General features: G+C 47.1%; 1 protein-coding gene across 1 annotated transcript in view; it reads left to right on the top strand.

Moving 5' to 3' along the window:
* Positions 1–18,607, top strand: part of ACOT12 (acyl-CoA thioesterase 12) — a 43,341-nt gene extending 24,734 nt beyond the window's left edge. The window contains exons 7-15 of the mRNA XM_065406757.1: positions 71–190; positions 2,289–2,439; positions 3,947–4,002; positions 5,424–5,487; positions 6,599–6,682; positions 11,427–11,560; positions 17,113–17,241; positions 17,732–17,858; positions 18,458–18,607. Of these exons, the coding sequence (XP_065262829.1) occupies positions 71–190; positions 2,289–2,439; positions 3,947–4,002; positions 5,424–5,487; positions 6,599–6,682; positions 11,427–11,560; positions 17,113–17,241; positions 17,732–17,858; positions 18,458–18,607 (1,015 nt within the window). The remainder of the gene's footprint in view (positions 1–70; positions 191–2,288; positions 2,440–3,946; positions 4,003–5,423; positions 5,488–6,598; positions 6,683–11,426; positions 11,561–17,112; positions 17,242–17,731; positions 17,859–18,457) is intronic.
* The last annotated feature ends 3,949 nt before the right edge of the window (positions 18,608–22,556 follow it).

Raw genomic sequence — 22,556 nt, 5'->3', positions numbered from 1 at the left:
GTACCAATACAGAAAAAAGAATTACAAGACCATATATTCTGTTTTGTGTCTCTCCTGCTTTCTCATTCAGCCGTCTCTGTCATTCATATCCCACCTTGAAATCAGTTGATATGTTTAAATTCCGGGGACCCTCCACTGTTGGTGATCGTCTTGTCTTCAAAGCAATAGTTAACAACACATTTCAGAAAAGGTAAAACTATCTATGTGCTTGTCTCACCACCCTCATTGGGGTTTTGCTTATCAGGTTTTTAATGAAGAAATGTTTTTAAAATAGCTCTGCTTTTCTCATTTAAAAAATAGTTTGAAGCTTGGTTTGTTGTTTATTCAAATCTAAAAGATCATCCGTACCCTCTAGTGATTGATATCCCAGTTCTGCAAACCTTAATTACAAGTGTAATGCTAAGCAATCCAATGGAACTCCAAGTCTCCAATGGGACATTGTAGTCATTTGGACCCTGATCCTGGAGTGTACTCCATGTGGGTACAGGGCTTTATCTGTGTGGAGCTTATTGCAGAGTCCAGGCCCTAGCAGCTGCTTCCTGGTTGCAAAACTCTTGTTTTGGAAGAGGGAGGAAGAAGGGGAGGGTGAGGACATCTGGTGTTAAGCCCAGCCAAATGCTGCCTGCAATAAATGGGTGCAGCAGCCATAGAAGTCTTTATACAAATTGCACCTGGTTCTAAGTTGGGCAGAATATGAGTGTTAATGGGCATTTATTTAGCACAATGAAAGGGCCTGATGCTTGAATTCAGTAAGTCTGTTTGGTACCCATCCTGTGGGATAAAGCAGACTTAAACACAGTGGATCCTACCTTCTGAGGATCCCCCCCATGGTGGGGGAAACCTCCAATGACTTAAGGCTACTATAGAGGCTCCTACACCACGACACCCTTTCTGAAACCTAGCGAAGGGTGTGTATGGTTGCAATACCCCTTTGCCAGGGGGATCCCCAGCTACTGGAATGACTCCTTGCAGTCAGGCATAAGTAAATGACACCAGGGAAGTGACAGTCCCTTAGCCAGCCTGGGACGGGGAATGTCAAAGTCGCTTAAACCCATCTTTGCCCCAACCCCGACCCCTGGTCCTGTGATAAGCACTGCTCAGCCAGACCAGAGGCTGTGGCCTAAGAAGGTAGGCGGAAGTGCCACAGGAAAAGCCGCAGGAGGGAATAAGTTACAGCAGTCCCTCCTCGAACTTCAGCTTATATTATGCCATGTCGATATTTCTGGAGCAAATAGGGTCCTGGTGGCAATAGATGTAACTCCCACTGCTACTCCCTTCTATCAAGGGCTGAATATGGTCCCCCCAGGACACCAGCTTGCTGTGAGTTACCTTTGTCTTGCGCATCTGAATGCCCATCAGTGCAAGTTTGCTCTCACCCCCAAGTCTTTCCCCCCCAGCCCCCAGTTCCCACACTCTGCTCATCATTAGGTATCTAAGCATCTACACTACTTTGCTACTTCAATTCATTTTCTGCCTATTTTAGTTCTGACATTTATCTTACACCACCTTTTACATCACTGCTGAAATATGCCTCTGTGTCCAGATAGAAAACTAATCATTAATTATTCATATATCCGAAATATTCAGATTTCTATCACTGTTGTTCCCTGTACCCAAGAAGTGTGTAACAGCTTTAGTTATTATGTTTGTCTCATTGCCCAGGGCCGGCTCTGGCATTTTTGCCGCCCCAAGCACACACAAAAAAAAAACACGTGCAGGGCGGCCGGAACCAGGGTGCAAACTTTCGGTGCCACTTACTTGGCGGCTCGCGGCTGCCACCCCCGGCCGCGCTGGCTAGCAGGACTAGCTGCAGATGTGCCCCAGGCAATGGAGTGCGCGCCCCAGCTAGCGGGGGGGAGAAAGAAGGGGGGCGGCCAGGGCTTCCTTCAGCCGGGGCGCTCGCCACTCGGCCCCTCCCACCGCACCGCCTGCTGGGAGGGCTCCACACCACTCCCGCCTGCAGGTGAATTGAAGGTCGGCGGGGAGGGAAGGACGCGGGCTGCCGGGCTTGCTGCAGACCTGGCACCGGCTGGGGCAGACGGAGCGCGCAGCCCGCTCCCAGCAGGGCGCTCCCCTCCTCCGCGCCACCGCCCCCTACAGGGCGGCCGGAGCGGTGAACCGAAAAAAAGGGCAGCCATGCCACCCTAGGATTGGACGGAATGCTGCCCCTTAGAATCTGCCGCCCCAAGCACGAGCTTGCTCAGCTGGTGCCTGGAGCCGGCCCTGCTCATTGCTGCTTCTGTGTCATTCTGTTGTGGTTAAATAATTCATTTAAATTCTTCTTTCAGTGTTGAGGTTGGCGTTCGTGTTGAGGCCTACAACTGTGAGGAGTGGACCATAGGCCATGCGCGGCATATTAACAGCGCTTTTCTGATTTTTAATGCTGTAAATGACAAAGGAGAGCTCCTCACCTTTCCCAGAATCAAACCCACTACAAAGGTCAGCTCTTTACACAAGAGAGAGAATGAATATAGAGATGGCTTATATAGTCCAACCCAGAATAATGCATATCACACAGCCAATCACTGTCAGACATTCCAGGGAAGTGAAGAGCTAAACAAGGTTATAAACTGAATCACTTTCTCTTCCTCCTCCTCAAGAGGATATTCTGAACTTGAGAAAGCTTGAAGGGTAATTGAACAACTCCTAACTAGCCTGGGGATTTGTAAAGGAAGTTGCTGGAGTCCGGCACCCAAGTCCCATTGAATTTCAATGGGAGTTAGTGCCTAATTCCCTTTGGCTCCTTTGAAAATTCCAGCCCAAGTACATGGATCCCTTAAAGTGGTTCATTGAGCTTTTAAACCTTCATGACTATAAAACTGTTGTTTTGAATAGTCTGCTATGATGTAATCTTTCGTTAGCGCTTTTTTCTTTCTCTTATCACAGAATTCCATAAAGTACCAGGGCAGGAATAAAAGAGCTACTAAAATAGTGAATTAATGACTAGTAGGGTAATGACTTTGTAAGGAAATGAGGAGTCATATGCACTCCGCACTAGCCAACGCACTACCTTGCACATTAAACTCTATCTTGTTTCAAAAGGGAAAACTGACTCCTATGGCAGCATTATCTCCACTCTTCCAAAAAATGCTATGGCACCTTAACTTCAACCAGAGAAGCAATGCTTCAACTAAGCAGCAGCTCACAGGGCATTAACTCCAGTACCCTTTTTCTAACAGGAACAGAGTACCAGCTCTGAAGCAGAAATAAAAAAAGAAGCTTCTTTCTGCTGCAGTTGAAGAAGAAAAAATATGCAGACTAGCAGACTAAAATAGAGGATTAGGTGTGGTATTTTCAAAAGCACCTAAGTCACACAGCACAAGTCCCATTGACATTCAGTGGGATTTGTGCTCCTAAATTACTCAGTTGCTTTTGAAATTTCTATTCTAAATGGAATAGCAATGGAAGAAAGTAGTGACTGAATAGTCAGTTTGAGGTGGTGATCAAACCTATTGTGCAGTGCTCACTTCTAATTTTTCATAATGCACTGCCCTCTTCTCTCCAATTCAGACATGTGCTAAAGCGGTATAGAAATCCCTCAAATATTGCTTTCCATGTTGAGCACTGTGTAGAAGGTTCCTTGGATTAATATTTTATCTAAAAGGTGGCACTTTTGGCAAGTGCAGAATGTTTAGCATTGTACTTCTCTATCGCTCCTGTACAAAAGTCCATATAATAACACTATGCTACTAGGATACTCCAGACTGGTACTTAGATTATTTTTGCTATGTAAAGGGATACATCACATTAAAAAAAATTGATCAAGTTCATACTTGGGGAAATTCCATTGTAATAAGTGCAGTTATTTTGGGGGAGAGAGGTTTAAATAACATACTTTACATTTGGTAAATAATCCTTAATTGTCTTTTATTTGCACAACATGATCGAAGTAGAATGTATCATAATTCAACCAGATTATTTCTGTTTTGTTTTGCTTCTTGTGAAGGATGGTTTGAGAAGATATCATGGAGCTATTGCACGCAGAAGAATTAGACTAACCAGGTATGAATAAATTTCAAAGGTAACTTGGCACTATCTTTCACAGTGTGGCAGAAGTGAACTTTTTTTTTTTTTTTTTTTTTTTTTACATATACTGTGCTCATTATTTTAAGTCTTCTCAGATGCAATAGCTATTGGCACTTAGCATTTCTGGACCTGATCCTATTTGCCTAAGTCATGTTGAAATCAATGGCTACTATTCATTTGACAGGTTTCAGAGTAGCAGCCGTGTTAGTCTGTATCCGCAAAAAGAACAGGAGTACTTGTGGCACCTTAGAGACTAACAAATTTATTAGAGCATAAGCTTTCGTGGGCTACAACCCACTTCTTCGGATGCATATAGAGTGAAACATATATTGAGGAGATATATATACACACACACAGAGAGCATGAACAGGTGGGAGTTGTCTTACCAACTCTGAGAGGCCAATTAAGTAAGAGAAAAAAAACTTTTGAAGTGATAATCAAGATAGCTCAGTACAGACAGTTTGATAAGAAGCAAGTGTGAAAATACTTACAAGGGGAGATAGATTCAATGTTTGTAATGGCTCAGCCATTCCCAGTCTTTATTTAATCCTGAGTTGATTGTGTCTAGTTTGCATATCAATTCCAGCTCAGCAGTCTCTCGTTGGAGTCTGTTTTTGAAGTTTTTCTGTTTTAAGATAGCCACCTGCAGGTCTGTCAGATTTGTGTCCATTAATTCTCTACGCAAAAGAATTAATGGACACAAATCTGACATCAGGAATCATAATACTCAAAAACCAGTGGGAGAACACTTTAACCTGTCTGGCCATTCTTTGACAGACCTGCGGGTGGCTATCTTAAAACAGAAAAACTTCAAAAACAGACTCCAACGAGAGACTGCTGAGCTGGAATTGATATGCAAACTAGACACAATCAACTCAGGATTAAATAAAGACTGGGAATGGCTGAGCCATTACAAACATTGAATCTATCTCCCCTTGTAAGTATTTTCACACTTGCTTCTTATCAAACTGTCTGTACTGAGCTATCTTGATTATCACTTCAAAAGTTTTTTTTCTCTTACTTAATTGGCCTCTCAGAGTTGGTAAGACAACTCCCACCTGTTCATGCTCTCTGTATGTGTGTATATATATCTCCTCAATATATGTTTCACTCTATATGCATCCGAAGAAGTGGGTTGTAGCCCACGAAAGCTTATTCATTTGAGTAAGTCAAGAAATATTTGGGCTTTCTTGTGTGTTCCCCATCCTTTTTGGGGGGAAAAAGAGGTGCTAATGCTTACTTAACTCACTATGTTGTTGTGAGGATTAATTAATTAATATTTGTAAAGCATTCAGAAGATGCTGAATACTATGTAAGTGGTTGTCGTACACTGACGGAAGACAGTGAACACTGTTTGTTTTGTTTTGACCTCTTTGTATACATAATATGTATTTCAGAAAATACATCCTTTCCAATAAGGAAGACACTCCCTCCTCTGATCTCTGGGATACAAGCAACCAGGTACTTACATCATCTGAATTCATCCACATGCATAGTCTGAGAGGTGCATATGGACATTTTGGATATGTCAAAACAATTCTAAAGATCTGATCCAAACAGTTAGCATCTTAACTTGACCTGCTGTACCTAATGTCTGAAGAGTGGGTAAATGTGTATAGTGTATGTGTAGCAATATTTACGCACAGTGGGGTGAACTAAGGATGGATTAGCAATACCGACCCTGAATTTCCATTATTTTGTGTATTTATACAAATCCCTAGTGTTATTTTATTGCAGAATGTTCTGTACAAAAGTTTTTTTTTTTAATCCCCACTGGTTCCTTGATGTTGTATTAGGTCCTTATAATTAAATCTAAAAGTAAATAAATAATAATTGGACATGTATAATGTGGGAAATGATTTGCCATTGACTGAGGCAGCACTGGAGTGTGTCACTATCAGAGTTTGAATTCTGTGGATGTAGAAATTTTTTTCTGCAGGGAAGTAAATATAAACAGACAGTAGATCTGAACAAACTGAATGATCCAATTTTTTTAAGATGAAATTGAAACATGTCTTTAAAGATTCTTGCACTGTTTATTCTCTTTTTACCACTTCCAAATATCAGCTCCATCCTGGACATGTACCTATCCAGTGTTGTCAAACACAAGTAATAGGCATCCAGTCCAGATATCCACTCCTCTGATAGCACCTTCTGTTTTCAAGCAGCTGCCAAAATATGTGCACAATCTGACAGCAGTGAAGAGGTTAATTTGCTAGCAGATTTTGATTACTTAGAAGAAAACTGAAGCATACCATTCATTTAGTAGCCTCATAGGTGAGGAGTATTGTCTCTCTGGCAGTAGAGGGTTTTTTTTGCTCTATTTTATCCATCAAAGAAACCCAAATTAGTGTTTTTAATTAGGGTTCTTTTGCCATCAGCCATGTGAAAACACAATCCAGCTATTGAAAGTATTTAATTCAGAAACTACTGGACTGTGTTTTCTGGAAGAAGACGACTTAAGGGAAAAAATACATTTGCCTGGTTTGTGATTCTGGGGTAACTATGGTACAGAAATGAGATTCTCTTTTATATCAGCCCTTCATTTTTAATAATATATCTTACATTTCAGGCATGCTTGAGTTACAGCAGTGTAGCCACCCTGACAGTCCTGGCAACAAAATGTGGATGGGAAATAACCAGCACTCTGGATAATGTAAGTACAGAATTGTGGAACAGTTGCATGCCAACTTCAGTAACATTTGGAGGGCCAGATCATGCTCACCATTAGAACTGGGCAGACAAAGTGTATTCTGTTTCATGAATGATTATGATATTTCAAAATCTGGTTTAGTTCTGATTAGGAAAGGAAAACAATTTTTTTGAAATTCTCTGTGAGTGGGAGGCAGCATCTCCTGCCTGGCGGTTAGAGCCCAAGGCAGCAGTTATGCCCAATGGTTTGTCTCCAGTAACATCCTTGCCTACTGGGTGGATGGCTCTGCCACATGTGCTGTTGCTCCACTTCATGGGTGCAGCTCACAGAAGGGGTAGGGAAACCCAGGACCTCCCATTCCACCGGGTTCCTACCCAGGGCTCTCAGAGGCTGTCCCTCGTACTGCATCCCAGCTGGCTTCCGTTCATCCATGGGGAGTGCTGCCTTCCGGGCTTCTGGCCCTGGTCCCAGTCTCTGGGAGCGGCAGCTCCCCCCATTCCCTGGCTTGGTGGAGGAATCAGGTCACATCCTTCCCTGGAGATCCCAGAGCACATCCTTCTCCCTGGCTTGCCAGCATCTGAGTGAGATGTCTGGCAGCCTTTTAAACCCCACCTCCAACCTGAGCATGCTCAGCACAGGCAGAGGGATGGGGCCCCTGAGCCCAGAGTTGCTTCTTAACCCCCGCCTGTCCAAAGGGGTTGATACACCCTGTCACATTCTCCAAGAAAAGGGAATGAAGCCTCATCTGGCAGGCAGCCCTGGAGGCATGAATCCTGGAAGCTGTGGGCTCCCCAAATCTGAGGCAGTCCAAGTGCAGGCTGCTCCAGAGCTCTGGACCCTAAAAGCCCTGGGCTTCCCAAATCCAAAGTAGTCTGTGTGGCAGGCTACCCCGGGGCCATAAACCATGTTATTTCTGCAACAGTCTTCTAAAATAAACACATGAAATATTTTACAACCATGCACCAGAGGTAAAGCTTCCTTTTCAATTTGGGCATAGTGGCATTCTGTTTTTGCAAGAGCCCTGAATGCATATGCCTTGGTCTCCAATGCTCATCATATTTTTGTAGCAACACAGCCCCTATGCCTTCTTTGGAGGCATCAGTGGACAGTTAGGTCTGCCTCCTGCTGTCAAAATACCTTAGAACAGGGGTTTTCTGAATCAGTTGTTTTAAATTACCAAACTCTTTGTCCAAGTTAGCATCCTTTGTCAACTGGTTATTCTTTTGCATGAGTGCACAGAGGTTGCTGGTTTCTGCAGCCAAATTAGGTTTAAATTTACCAACAAAATTAGTCATCCCTATGAACCGCTGTACTCCCTCCTAATTTTCTGGATGTAACATATTTGTTGTATCTTGTGTTCTGGTAAGATCAATACATCCCCCTTATTCAGTTAACCTTTTTCCTAAATAGGTTAACTTCTCTGAGCCTGAATTTACATTTTTGTTTATTTAGCTTCAGGCTTTCTGCTTTAGTCCTGTCCAATGCTCTCTTTAACCTGTAATTCTGATCCTCTATTGTGCTTCTTTCTGTGCCTTCAATTCCCTCAAATATTTGCTGCACATTTCTATGAAAGATTCTAGAGCAGATTTTAGACCAAACGGTAATCTGAGTAAGCAATATCTTCCATATAGTGCTCCTCTCATATAAGGGAATCTGCTAGAATCCAGACAATGCATCTAAAGTAGTAAAATACTTTTGCGCCAGTTATATCTTTTACCTTCACTTGGTACACACATACCTCTAGTAGGAATGAGTTCCCCATTATAAACTTTCAATTTAACTTGTTTGCTCACCATTTTTTCCCCATGTTTTTTTCTTTAACCTTTTAAAACTAATATCTGAAACAACATTTACCAGAGCACCAGTGTCAAAATGTAAGAGTCCTGTTAGTCTATAAGGAAACTGTTCATTCATCTGTTCTTTCCTCTCAAGATACAGCTCCTAGATCAGTAGTTTTTAACCTTTTTTTCATTTGTGGACCCCTAACAAATTTCTAATGGAGGTGTGAACACCTTTGGCCATCTTAGACATAGTCGGTGGACCCCCAGGGGTCCACGGACCATAGGTTGAAAACTAGGGTTACCATATTTCCACAATCAAAAAAGAGGACACTGGGGGGGGAAGCCCCGCCCCCGCCCCATCCACTCCCTCCCACTTCCCACCCCCTGACTGCCCCCCTCAGAACCTCAGCCCTCCCTGCTTCTTGTCCCCTGACTGCCCCCTGCTGAGAACCCCCCACCCTAACTGCCCCCCCTAGGACCCTACCTGTCCCCTGACTGCCCCGACCCTTATCCACTCGCATGGGTGGCAGGGTTGTAGAAATTTTGGTGGTGCCCAGACCCACCCCCCCGACCTGCCTAAGGCTCTGGGAGGGGGGTTGGGTGGGGGGAGGAGGTCTGGGGTGCAGGTCCTGTGCTGGGGATTAGGGTGCAGGAGGGGTGCAGGGTGCAGGTTCTGGGATAGAGTTTGGGTGCTGGGTGCAGGCTCTGGGCTGGGGCAGGGGGTGGGTGTGCAGGAGGGGGTGAGGGGTGCAGGCTCTGGGATGGAGTTTGGGGTGGGAGGCGGTGCAAAGGGAGGGGGTGCAGGCTTTCGGAGGGAGTTTGAGGACAGAAGGGGGTGTGTGGGAAGGGGAGGGGGTTTGGGAGGGAGTTTGGGGATAGGAGGGGATGCAGGGGTGAGGGCTGTGGGTCTGAGGATGCGGGGTTCATGATGCAGGAGGGGGCTCAGGGCTGGGGCAGAGGATTAGGGTGCGGGGGGATGAGGTTTGGGGCTGAGGATGAGGGGTTCATGATGCAGGAGGGGGCTCAGGGCTGGGGCAGAGGATTAGGGTGCAGGGGGATGAGGGCTAGGGCTGGGGCTGAGGGGTTTGGGGCGTTGGAGAGGCTCGGGGCTAGGGTGGAAGGGCAGGGTAAGGGCAGCCTGTCTTCCCATTAGTGGATGGGGGACGCTAGGACCCGGGGGCAGCAGACAGCAGTTGCTGCTGGCTCTGGCAGTACAAGCAGGCAAGGGACAGGGAGGGAAGGAGGGGGCCACGGGGGGGGGACGCGCGAAGGGGGGGGTGGCAGGTGGAGGCCGGGGACCCATCCAACACTCCCCCGCTCCCTGACTGCCCCCCCCCCCCGGACTCCCCTTACCATTCTGGCTCCACATGTTTGCAAAACACGCTGCCCGGTGGGTCGGTTTGTGTGTTACACAGGGCTGCAGACAGAGGGAGGGGGGAGCAGGGGAGGGCTCTGGCTGCTGGAGGCCAATGGGAGCAGCTCAATCGGCCCAGCCGCCCAATCAGCAGCCGCACTCTGCATGGAAGGGAGGGAGGGAGGCGAGGGAGAAAAAAACCCGGGACATTTTAACCTTGTTACCAATTCCTCCCGGACGGCTATTTAGAGACGCAAAAGCCGGACATGTCCGGGGAATACGGACGGATGGTAACCCTATTAAAACTGAGTTACCTAAGCTAAAGGAGAGCCATGAGCTCCTAACTGTGTGTCTGGTGGAGCTGCCACTAGACTGCCTCCAACCCCTTCTCACTAACCCCAGTCTATTTCCCTCTAACATGTGCTCTGCTCTTAAAGGCACAGTACATACTCCTAACAGTAAACATTTAGTCTGAGTACTTCTTCCACCTGGCTTCTCTAAGGGCTTGTCCACATGGACACTTAGAGTTGGGGTGTGAATCTGCAATACACTGCCTGATGCGCACTAAGTCTCTGTGTGGAGAGCTCTAATACAAACCCAGAGCAACATGTACATTTAAAGAAAAACAAAAGCAAAACCTTACTGGAACAAAATACTCCACTGCGCACACAGTTCTCCTCCTGGAGAGAGGATGAGAGCGAGAACAAACAATACATGTCAGGCATTAGCCATGTGGCTTCATACACTACTGAAAGGTGCTCAGGTATTTGTCCCCCGTCCCCCCCCCTCAATATTTCCAATATTTTTACCTGCTCAATGCCCAGGGACAAGATGGAATTCTGGGCCAATAACAGCTTTTCGATATATAAAAATGTCATGACTTTTAAGTCCAATATCCTAGGTCCCTGCACTTGAGTGGAACACAAGGGATTTTTGAGAGGGCCCAGGATTTGGCCCTTTGTTTTGAATAGGTGGCCTGAGCATCTGGGGGCCTTAATGAAGAGGCTTTTTTTCTGTACCAGAATAGGGTGTCCTAGTGTTTGTGGAAATCACACAGGAAGTGGGCTCTGTCAAACACCCTGAGATCTGTTTAGGGTGACCAGATGTCCCGTTTTTAAAGGGACAGTCCCGTTTTTTAGGACTTTTTCTTATATAGGCGCCTATTACCCCCCATCCCCGTCCCATTTTTTTCACAGTTGCTATCTGGTAACCCTATGTACAGTTGGCCTGGCTTCCGCAGTAGAGAAATACCAAAAAAATTTAAAACGTTTGTGAAACAGCTTTTCAATACTATAACTGGCTTATACAGACTACATGGTGACGTGGGATGTGAGATTGTATTGATGCTTATCACTCATGAGCAATTCAACTACCCCCAATTTATGAAATTAAACCCCTTAGTACTATTTCACACCATCATGTATTATCCTTTTCTTCATAAATGTATACTTTTTAATGTAAAAATGATTTAGAAACTAATCTTAAATACTCATCTGCATCTCACTGCCTGTCAGACAAATGTTGCATGTTCTCTTGCCAAGTGAAAAGCTGGTGAAGTTGTCCATTTATGTTCTTCATTCTGTATTTTTAAAATGCTGTTCATTCGTTTCAGATAAAAATATTCACACATGAGGAGAGTGATACCTTGTCTGTCAAGGTAGAAATGCAAGTGAGGATACCATCAAATCTAGCTTTCTTCCTTTTGTCTGACTTCAGACTCCGCAGGCAATGGGACAAACATTACTTGTAAGAGCAACTCAATATTTTTTTTCTAGCACTATTTGACTCTGCTGTTAACTAATCTTTTCAGATGCTATCACTTTCTTCTGGATTAAAATTGGGATTGCCATGGATTGACAAAAGAAGGGGGTGGGCCAGAGGTTATCCTGTATGAGAGTGAGCAAGTTTCCATGCCCTAAACATGGTGTATAGTAAAGGGTTCAACTTTAATCGTATAGGCTAATAGTGTATATTCACAGTGCAAGAAGCAAGGCAGAGCAGTTCACTCAGTCATAGTCTGCTCTAATTAAACATGTTTATGCTGTGTGACCAATTCACAGTGTGACACAGCTGAATGTAATGTCAGAGATCAGGAAGCTCATAGTCATAGCCTCCTAAATGCCAAAGAAATTTCATGTTTTTTTAGAGTAATTCTTGTCTTTTCTAATCCAAATAAACTCTGTGAACTGTTCATTTTCTTAATATCCCTCACAGAGAATAGAATAGGAAATAGTGGGAGATGATATAAAACAGGTGGATGTGGTACCATTTTAATTAGGTGTATAGATGCACTTAAGGAAAACGAGAGGCTTTTCCAGTGATTCATTGTATCTTTAAAGGTTTTTATCAGAGGATAAATGTTCTGATTATGCTCCGAGTGGTGCTTCGAGGGGACTTGCAGGCCTGCCTGGCTGAGTTTTGGGCCCAACAAAGAGGAAAGTCTGAAGAAAAGTGAAAGTAGCGATATATCCAGAGCTTCAGATTTCTTATAACTGATATATAGCCTCGAGAACTGGCCAAAATGATCTATTGGCTCCACAGTACTCAGCCATTAGGAGTAGAAATAAAGCAAAAAATATTGTCTGCGAAAAAGCAGATTTGAAGATTTACCAGGGCCACCCAGAGGATTCAGGGGGCCTGGGGCAAAGCAATTTTGGGGGCCCCTTCCATAAAAAAAGGTTGCAAATTGCCCCACTTGCCCCTCCCTCCCCCCCGGGTGACCCTGCCACCTGGTAGTAATTGTAATAGATCTGATTATTATGTTCTGCATTTATAAAGGGCCCTTTGCTGTAGCAGCTAGAGCACTTCTCCACAGCATTAAAAGCAGGCCCGCCTGGTCTAGACACAGCAGTCAAGTTACTGCAATGTTTGCCAGGAAGAAAGCAAATGAAAAACTAAACAAAATCTCAAACTCAAATCAGTTATCTTGCCCCACAGCTCTTGAAACCAGCCAGCTAGTTCATTTTATTCATGCTCTGCATTTGCATTAGAGCTGGTTATGAACTTGAGAACCACTGTGTGGGGACGTGAGGGACCGTCTTTTTGTTCTGTGTTTGCACAGCACCTAACGCAATGGGCCTTTGTCCATGACCAGGGCTCCTAATTTGAGCTCAGAACTTGCATGATGAGGATAAGTGGACTGTTACTGCCCAATGTGAACTATTGATCCTGTGTCAATTGGGGGGAACACGGTATTTACTACTGTAAATCAGTTGAGTACATATAACCCAAGTGCAAAGACACGCCAAAGGGTATATTATTGACTGGAGTTAAGGTTTATGGCAGAAAATTATTGCCCTGCAAGTTAACAGCACAACTGGGTTTTCACCGTAGAGCTACGTACACAGACACGGCACTAGGTTACCACACAATGTGCTGTGTGACCATTAGCATGGTGCAGAGGCCAGTGAAGTCTCCTGTCTGTCAGGCTGCAGACTGTCCTGGATTCCATTAAAATCTGCCTGGTTTGCCAGTCATTACATCACTGGGATACACAAGCTGAAGGTTGTTGTAGGGAAGCTCTCACCCCCACAGTACATTTTTAAGGGCTATTTGAAGAAAAAAACGGACTGAGTTTTGGACTGTAGAAATGCAAAGGGGTTGTTTCCTCTTGAGGGGGAGAATTTCTGCTTCTAAAAGTCAACGCTGTGCTTACAAGCCAAGTTTTCCAGACAAGTATTGATCAGGACACAGCATTGTCCAGGCACAGCGGGAACTATTGCCAAATGACTGGCTTGCACTCCCTCGCTGAGGCCTGACAAACTCATTGCAGAGAATACTCCTAAATGCCCCCACCACTGCTCCAACTTCCACTCCCAGCTCTGCGCACTCCCTGCAGTCACTCACCCATACCCACCGGTCGCGCTCTGCGCGCTCTCTCCAGCCACCCCAGTTCTGTGCACCCCCTGCAGCCAGAGTCACCCACAGCCACCTGACGCGCTCTGCACGCTCTCTCCAGCCACCCCAGCTCTGTGTGCCCCCTGCAGCCAGAGTCACCCACAGCCACCTGACGTGCTCTGCACACTCTCTCCAGCCACCCCAGCTTTGTGTGCCCCCTGCAGCCAGAGTCACCCCACAGCCACCAGATACGCTCTGTGCGCTCTCTCCAGCCACCTGCAGCGCTCCTTCTAGCCGAAGCTGCCGCTGCCTGGGAGATGCGCTGCGAGCACAGCCAGAGCGCCTGCCCCCTCCCACCCCGTCCCCAGCAGCTGCCCGTTAGCGGTGCTGCAAGAGCGCGGGGAGCCCCCTAGCTCCCCTGTGGGCACAGAGCCGCCCTGTCCCAGCCCCTGGGCCGTGCCCGGCGGGCCCAGCAGGAGCACTCGCATGGGGCGCAGCCGGGTGGTGCCGCTTGCCGGCGGGGAGTCCGTGGCAGGGCTGGCACAGAGCCCGGGCGTCCCCGCGCCCATCCTCACCTCCCCGTAGGGCCTGGGGCGTGGCTAAGCGCTGCGCAGGACAGGACCAGCCTGCCCCACACCAGTGCCTCCCTCCCGCGTACCTCCGCCCGGGTCCGAAGCACCTGGGTCCTGCTCCGCAGGCAGCTCAGACAATCGAGCCCCTGGAAAAGGGCTGCGCTGCAGGCGGAGGCATGTCCTGCAGCTCCGTGCGGCGGCCACCAGCGTCTCCGAGAAGCCTCTAGCCCCCCTGCGCCAGGGAAGGGATTCTCGGCCAGGGCTTGGGGGCCCCTGCGGGGCCTGGGGCAAATTGCCCCACTTGCTCCCCCCCTCTGGGCAGCCCTGGGATTTACTCCTGAGGGAATTCTGTGCCAAAAAATTAAACATTATGCACACAATATTTTAAAATTCTTCAAAATTTATTTGTCAATAAATAAATGTGGCTCCAACTTATCAGGGGGGAGCACAGGCCACTGGCTGGATTGAGGTGGGAGATCACCCTGAAGCCCCCATGTCCACCGGTACAGGGACTCAGCAGTGAGGCTGCACCTGACCCTGACATAGTACAAGGGCCAGGCCTGCCCCAGAAACACCCCAGAGCCCTGCCTTTCTGCCCCAGGCACACCTGGTGTGACTGGGCAGGCTCAACCCAGCAGGATCCAAGTGTGGAGGGGTTTAGTGTGGAGGGATCCAGGTGTGGGGGTGAAAGGTTTCTGTGTGGGGCAATCTGGGTATGGGTGGCTCAGTGGGAAATTTAAATCACGGGCTCGTTGGGAGGTTCCGGGTGCAGGGGCAATGGGCCTCTACAGGGGATCCAGGTGAAGGTAGTTGAGGCTCAGGACAGGGGATCTGGGGATGGAGAGATGGGGGGGGTCCAGGAGCTGTGGGAATGGTGCTTGATGGGATGGGGGTCCAGGTGCAGCTGGTTGGGGCTCAGTGGGGTGGGGGAGGCTCATCAGAGGGGTCCAGGTGTAGGAGTGTAGGGCTTGTCAAGTTGAGAGGGTCGATGGGCCTGCTTAAGGGGGGAGCCGCAGCTGCTGCTGAGGAGACACCACATGCTGGGCTCCCGCTTCCCCGGCAGTTCCCCTATCCCCTTTTCTTCTCTATCCCCCTCCCCTCACGCCCACATTCCTCGCCCCCTGCCCTATTCCACCCCATTCCTTCCCCACGGCTTCTTCCCCCTCACCCTCTCGTCCCCCCCCCCCCCCATTTCTCCCACCCACCCCCTTACCCAGCCCCACCGCGGGCACTCACTGTTGCACAGAAAACAGGAAGGCTCCCAGCCCACAGACGGGGAGCATGACTGGAACTAGGACCCAGGAGGCAGCGTTCAGCAGCAGAGTCAGTGGAGCCAAGATGCAACCTCCTTCAGCTGGACAGCTCTGCACTTGCAGAAATGAGGTGGGGGGGGCAGTGGCACATAACCCTATGTGCCCCCCCCCATGCCTCCAAAAAACTGAACCCATGGGCGTACCCCCCCCCCCCCCCCCCCGTGGCTTCCCTGCCGTGTTCTGCAGGGAAGCACAGGAATTCTGCGGGGAGGGGGGGGCATTTTCTGCAGTCACGCAGGATTTCCCCCCAGGAGTGAGGATTATGTTTTTATGTTGAAATAAAGATCAATCACTAAGGTAAGTGGCTAGTGGCTCTAAGAAGAGAGCAAGTAAGGATACCCTGGCAGGTGGCTATTCCTAAACAGTGCACTCGGCAACTTTAAATAAAAACTAGTACAGATGCTTTAGGATGAGAGTATAAAATTTTGAGCTACTGGAGGACTACATCATCTCATCCAAATTCATGCAAAACATCAGAGAGAATGTTCCAAAATGCTCTGTCACATGCTGTTTCTGCCTCTAAAAAGACTGAAATAGATTCAAGTTTTGCGTGGCTGGAGGCCCACAGAGCTCCAGGGACATAGCAGGCGGCATTGCAGGCACAGCAGCTGTTCGATAGAAAGCCAGTTTGATTTTGGCCCATAAGTTTCAGGAGAAAATGTTCTAGTCTTGCACGCAGTCTTTCAGCCAGTGTTTTAAGATCCTCATTAATCAGGGAACTAGATCTGTAAGGGGACCACGCCCCTGGGTCTTTGCCTTTCCCAGGTATGTTAAGATAGGGCAGGTGGCAAGATGGGTGATGTAAATATCTTTTTTATTGGACCAGCTTCTGTTGGTGAGGAGAGAGAGAGAGACAAGCTTTTGAGCTTACACAGAGCTCTTTTTCAGGGCTGGGAAATGGCCTCAGAGTGTCACAGCTAAATACAAGGTGGAACAGATTGTTTAGCATCAGTAGTTAACACATATTTCAAGGGACCAGTCAAGGTAAAGTGGCCTGTGAACACCCCTCCAGTCATAGGAGCAAAAGGAAGATGGGGGAGAAAGGCAACTGGCGGGGGGAGGGGGAGTAAGTTGTTAGTGGGTTATAGATTGTTGTAATCAGCCATAAATCCAGTGATACAGGGTAACATTTAGATACCTAGAAAATAGCCCTGAATGCAGTTTGATGCTTTTCCAAAGAGGAACTGACAGTATGTGAGAGAGTTGCTTGTACTGCTTTGCTCCAGCACCAGCTGGTCCTGGAGATTTTTTTTTTTTAGAGCATGGGGGGCAGAGCCATAGGTGAGGCATTGCAAAGAAGACGGCTCGTTCATTCGGTTTCATCACACCCCCATTCTTTGAGAACTTGCTGTTGGGCCCCCTTTTGCAGAAAAGTAACGTTATTTGTGGCACAAGCCCAACTGAACTGCAAATTAGTTTCCAGCCTAGTTTTAACATGCAAACATCCAAAGAAAAACTGAACAGCCTACATTAAAATAGTAAGGTGTTCTTTCTGATGCAGTGTTTTTTAAGAGAGCTTATTGCACACTTCAGGTGCTGAACTATCCTGACTATGGCATGTTAAATGTACTTGCAGAACTTGTGAGGTCATAGAGAATGTGAATGAAGATGAGAAGATATATCACATTACATCGCCATCAGTGAATGGAGATAAATCCAAAGATTTTGTAGTTCTTGTGTCTCGAAGACAGCCCTGTAAGACTGGGTGAGTAAGTGAATTTCAAGTTTAGCTGGTGCAAAACCTTTGGAGCTATAACTCTTTATTACCATGCATATCTAGAAGACAGGTCCGAGAATAATAAATGTAGTAAAGATATTATTGCCGCACATAAGAATTGGATAGACTACTCTTTTGGACCATCAGCTTTATGATCTTCACCTGGCACTGTTTGTCAGTGGTCTTAATGAGCAATTTGAGGATTCACTGCAACCCCTTTGCGTACACCTGTTGGTTAGACACAATAGGGGCATGCACTCCCTCTTATAAGCTTGCCACTCCAAATCACACTTAGGGCTCTCATTTCTTACACGTGCCAGCTGTGTTGAAACTTTAATTTGTTTAATGTTTTCATAGAAAATATGTCATAGTTATTTATATGGTTTAAAGACAGTAAACTACATTTAATATAATTCAAGTTACTCATACATATTTTTTACAGCTTGTTGAAGAGACACTTGTTTTTTTTTCCCTACAGTGACCCTTACATAATAGCTGTGAGGTCAGTTACCCTGACATCTGTGCCACCTTCTCCAACCTATTGCAGAAGTGAAATCCTATGTGCAGGATTCCTGATCCATAGTGATGGCAACAACTCCTGTACGGTAAGCAGCTTTACAAGTCACAATGGTATCTGCTGTCCCTCCAGTATTACACGTGCATCATCTCATTGAAGTGCACTGTCTAAAACAGGCCAGTGACACAATGGCAGGAATCACTTTATTCCCAAATTTGCTTAAACACTTGAATTCCTGTGGATATTAAGATGTTAAATTATAAGCATTACACTGACGTTGAGAGTAAGGAACGTGTGTGTTCACTTTGAAGGGAAGGTTACTATATAAGAACATGTACTTATGAAAATGTTTGGGTACTCTAACTGGTCTAAGGCGCCTTTCTTCAGCCAACATTTGTGTTTCTAAAACAAAGGTATTTAACAAGTTAGAGATGATGGAACAAATTCTGCTCTCTGCTACGCTGCTGTATACATTTAGCACATGCTTGAGCAGTTAGCTGATGTGGAGACATTAAGATCACTAACATACTTTTTAAAAGGTGATTATTTTCTAGTTAATATTGCCTTCACAGTGCTTTTATTTTTTGTATTAAAATCCTCTCAGGGACTGATGCTGATATAGATTCTGAGAAAATGACCTTCACGTTCCTCAAGTTTTGAGTTTTTCATTTTTAATTTGTTACCCAGGTGTCTTACTTTAACCAAGTTACCTCTGGTGTTCTGCCTTACCTTGCTGCAAATCTCACTGGCTCATCAAAATCCATTGAGGACACCGCTTCTGCATGCATCAGGTTCTTGGAGATGGACAGTAGCAAGATTTACAGTATTTTGTTTTAAGCAACGTATCAGGGGAGCTCTAAAGATTATCATAAAACATTTTTAAGTGCTGCATGCAAACATGAGGATTCTCAATATCTATATCATCTACTACAGTAGTTCTCAACCAGGAGTCTGGGGCTGCCAGCAAATTTTAGTGGGGGGCCGCCAAGCAGGGCCAACATTAAACTCACTGGGGCACAGGGCAGAAAGCCAAAGCCCCGCCATACAGGGCTGAAGCGTGGGGCCCCGCCATCCAAGGCTGAAGCCAAAGGCCAAGCAACTTAGCTTTGCAGGGCCCTCTGTGGTGTACGGCCCCAGGCAACTGCCCTGCTTGCTACCACCTAACACCAGCCCTGGCTTTTATATGCAGAAAACCAGTTGTGGCACAGGTGGGCGGTGGAGTTTTTATAGCATGTTGCGGGGGGGGGGGGAGAGCTCAGAAAGAAAAAGGTTGAGAACCCCGATCTACCAGACTGAAATATTTACTTTAAGCCACACACCTCATTTCAGCCCTGATCCTGAGAGAATCTGAGCACTCACAACTCCCACTGATTTAGGAATTGATTGATTCATATTTTTAATTTTAAATAGAATGGAGACAAGTTCTTATTTATACCACTCACTTGAATTTGGTGGAGTTGCCCAGGCATCAATGAGGACATAGTTTCTATTACAAACACTTCTAAACTCAGTTCTAAAAATCTGCTCTGGTCTATAGCAATAATAATGAAGCTTTCATCTTTTGTAAAGTGCTGTGAGGGCTACCGATGACAAGTGCCAGGGAAGCACTGGGTATTAATATTATGATAGCTTTGAAAAAATACAGACCAATAAATAATAACGATGAATAAACTATTTTGGCCATGTTAAATTATAGACTTAAAGGAATGATGGTTTTAGAGGCTTTTTGTTCTAAACTGCTTTGAGATTAAAAAAATGGAATACTGTTGGCAGTTAGTCTGAATCAATACCTTTGAATGGATTTAAAGAATAAAAGTTCAGGAATCATGTTGGTGCACCTCAGGATTGCATTAGAGCAGAGGTGGGCAAACGACAGCCCACGGGCCACATCCGGACCGCAGGACCCTCCTGCCTGGCCCGGGAGCCTAGCCCCCGGCCCCCTCCCCCGCAGCCTCAGTTCACCCCGCCACTAGCGCAATGCTCCGGGTGGTGGGGCTGCAAGCTCCTGGGGCAGCGCAGCTGCAGAGCCTGGCCTGACCCGGTGCTCTGTGCTGCGCGGTGGCGTGGCTGGATCCAGCCGGGTGGCATGGCTGCCTGTCCTGGTGCTCTGGGTGGCGCGGAGGTAGCGCCGCCAGCCACCGGGGCTCCAGGCAGCGCGGTAAGGAGGCAGGGAGCAGGGGTGGTTGGATAGAGGGCAGGGGAGTTCGGAGTGGTGGTGGTCAGGGGCTGGGGGTGTGGATAAGGGGCAGGGAACAGGGTGGTTGAATGGGGTTAGGGATCCCGGGGGGGCAGTCAGGAAGGAGTGGGGGGTTGGATAGGTCAGCAGGGGGCAGTCAGGGGCAGGGGTTCCAGGGGCAGTCAGGAATGAGAGGAGGGGTTGGATGTGGGGGCGGGGGGGCAGTCAGAGGCGGGGATTACGGGGATGGTCAGGGGACAGGGAATGGGGTTGTGTGTGTGTGTGGATGGGGCAAGGGTTCCGGGAGAGCCATCAGGGAACAGGGGTGGTTGGATAGGGCAGGAGTCCCCGGTGGGCTGTCAGGGGGCAAGAAGCGGGGGGTGGGCCACGCCTGGCTGTTTGGGGAGGCACAGCCTTCCCTAACTGGCCCTCCATACAATTTCAGAAACCTGATGCAGCCCGCAGGCCAATAAGTTTGCCCGCCCCTACATTAGAGGCTTATGCTTTGGTGCATTCAGACCGGAGCGGTTAATACCCTATCCAGCGCCCACTGAAGTCAATGGAAAGACTCCCATTGATTTCAACTAGAGCTAGATCAAGCCCTCAGAAAACAGGGGATTGTTACTGGTACCTCTCTCCCCAGCTCCTCTATTGCAGGTAGCAGAGATGGGAGAGCGGGGGGAATACAAGGGAGCTGGTTACTGCTCCATGATCTTCATCCCAGCTTTATGCCCTGAGCAGTTTAGAGCAGCCATGGGGCTGTCTGGCAAGTCTCCTAAGGAGCTGTCCAGCAGCTTGGAATAGCCAGAACACACAGTACTTGAGCCACACCCCCTATGTTGACAGCTGTAGGAGCATCTGGCATAGGTGTCAGCTACATCAGCTCTGGGCCTGATGGGATCTTCTCCCTGCTGGGAAAATCCCCATCTTCAGAAATGCAACCAGTTTCCACCCCATTTTGCACTATGGAACAGGAGCTAGGATCGGGTCGTCTAACACTAATTCAGAATACTTTACACTCAAGTAGACTCCTTTAGGCCTCTTTATAGCCACTCCACCGACATATGAGAGTCACATTTTCCAAAGTCACCTAGGCCCAGCTCCACAAAAGTATTTATGCACCTAACTCACTAGCCTTGAGAATATGGGCCCCAGTGACTTTTGAAAAATCAGTCTGAGAAGCCCTCAAAAATGGTACCCTTAGGCTCATCATCAGTCATTTGGGTGGTTTTATCCCTACCCCCCCCCCACACACACACACACACACCATACACACACAGCTGTTTCACTGTGCAAGGGGGTGCAAATTAGTGTGAGAGGATGTAAGGAGTCTACCTGAGTGCAAGGCACCACTATAGCACCTAGCTGTGGGTAGTTGTCTGTAAATGACCTGCGGGTAGCAAAAACATGGTTGGGAAATCACACAGAACTGGGAGGAAACTTGCAGGGAAGAGGAAGGGACCAACCCCCCACCAAATCCCAGGTGAACCACAACAAGGGGCTTCTTCAATGCCAAAATTTGGCTCTAAGTGTTGTCCCAGGAACCCTTTGCACTGACTATACAAAAGCCAAAAAGGCCCAGCAACTTACGGCTCCCAGTCCAGTCCAGGTACCCTGAAGCTCAGGCAGAGAACCTGTAAAATCTAGTGTTTCTAGGGGTTCTTTAGTTCTTGCATAGATGTTTCCCATTGATACTGTCAGGTTGCTCCACAACAGCCTAAGCATTTGGTGACTTCACACACCAGTCACTACTGCCTTAAGCAGGTGTAAATCTACAGACCACAGAGGAATTGTTCCAACTTACATCAGAAGTGAAATAGATCCGTAAACATCCAGTAGTGCTTCCTGTAGGTTACCGTTACACTATCCACTTTCTTACTTTAAACAGCCACACAGGAGTGCTCCTGGCACACTGAAGCACTGATTTAAAACTAACATTGGTTACTTCTTCTAATTTTGCATTTGCCTAGTGTATAATATAGTGGGAGTGGTCAATTACTAGTGAGGAGGGGGAGAGAGAGAGAATGCAGTTTTGGGCTACAGCCACTTTACACCAGAGGTGCTTCTGCAAAGTGTTTGCATGGCCCCACTCATGACCCAGCACAGTTCCCTATAAAGGTGCCAACTCAGCTCTGTGATGCCCATCACCATCTAGATAGCACTGGTGAAGGAATGGGCCTGGAGGGACATGTTGGGAACATGAGTAGATATAGCCAGAGCAGTGCTGTGCCCTGTCCCTTCCCCACTACTGAAACACTCCTGGGGACTATGGCAGCAGGGGGCACAAATCTGGGCAATCCTCAGGCTGTTTTAGCTGCTCCTTGCATAGGGGATGCATAGAGTTCTGCTATACACCATCTACTTCCACTACATTTGTAATGTTCTCTCACAGTTGCCACTCCAGCATCAGTACTGTACATCAAATACCAATATACCTGCTGAAATCTCAAAGCTGTTTTTACCTTTAAAAGATTCAACCTAGTATTTATTCTGTGCTTTCCCTCCCTGCTGTTTCTGTAGTTAACTGCTATAAGGTATCAGGAGGTTACTAGTATTTACTTCCATTTTGGGTTCGTTTGGTTTTTGCAACCCGTATTTATGTACTTTATG

This window comes from Emys orbicularis, chromosome 6 (genome assembly GCF_028017835.1).
Source record: "Emys orbicularis isolate rEmyOrb1 chromosome 6, rEmyOrb1.hap1, whole genome shotgun sequence".
In the NCBI taxonomy this organism is placed as follows: domain Eukaryota; kingdom Metazoa; phylum Chordata; order Testudines; family Emydidae; genus Emys; species Emys orbicularis.
The sequence above is the reverse complement of the archived record's forward strand: the minus strand, read 5'-3'. Positions and strand labels throughout refer to the sequence as shown.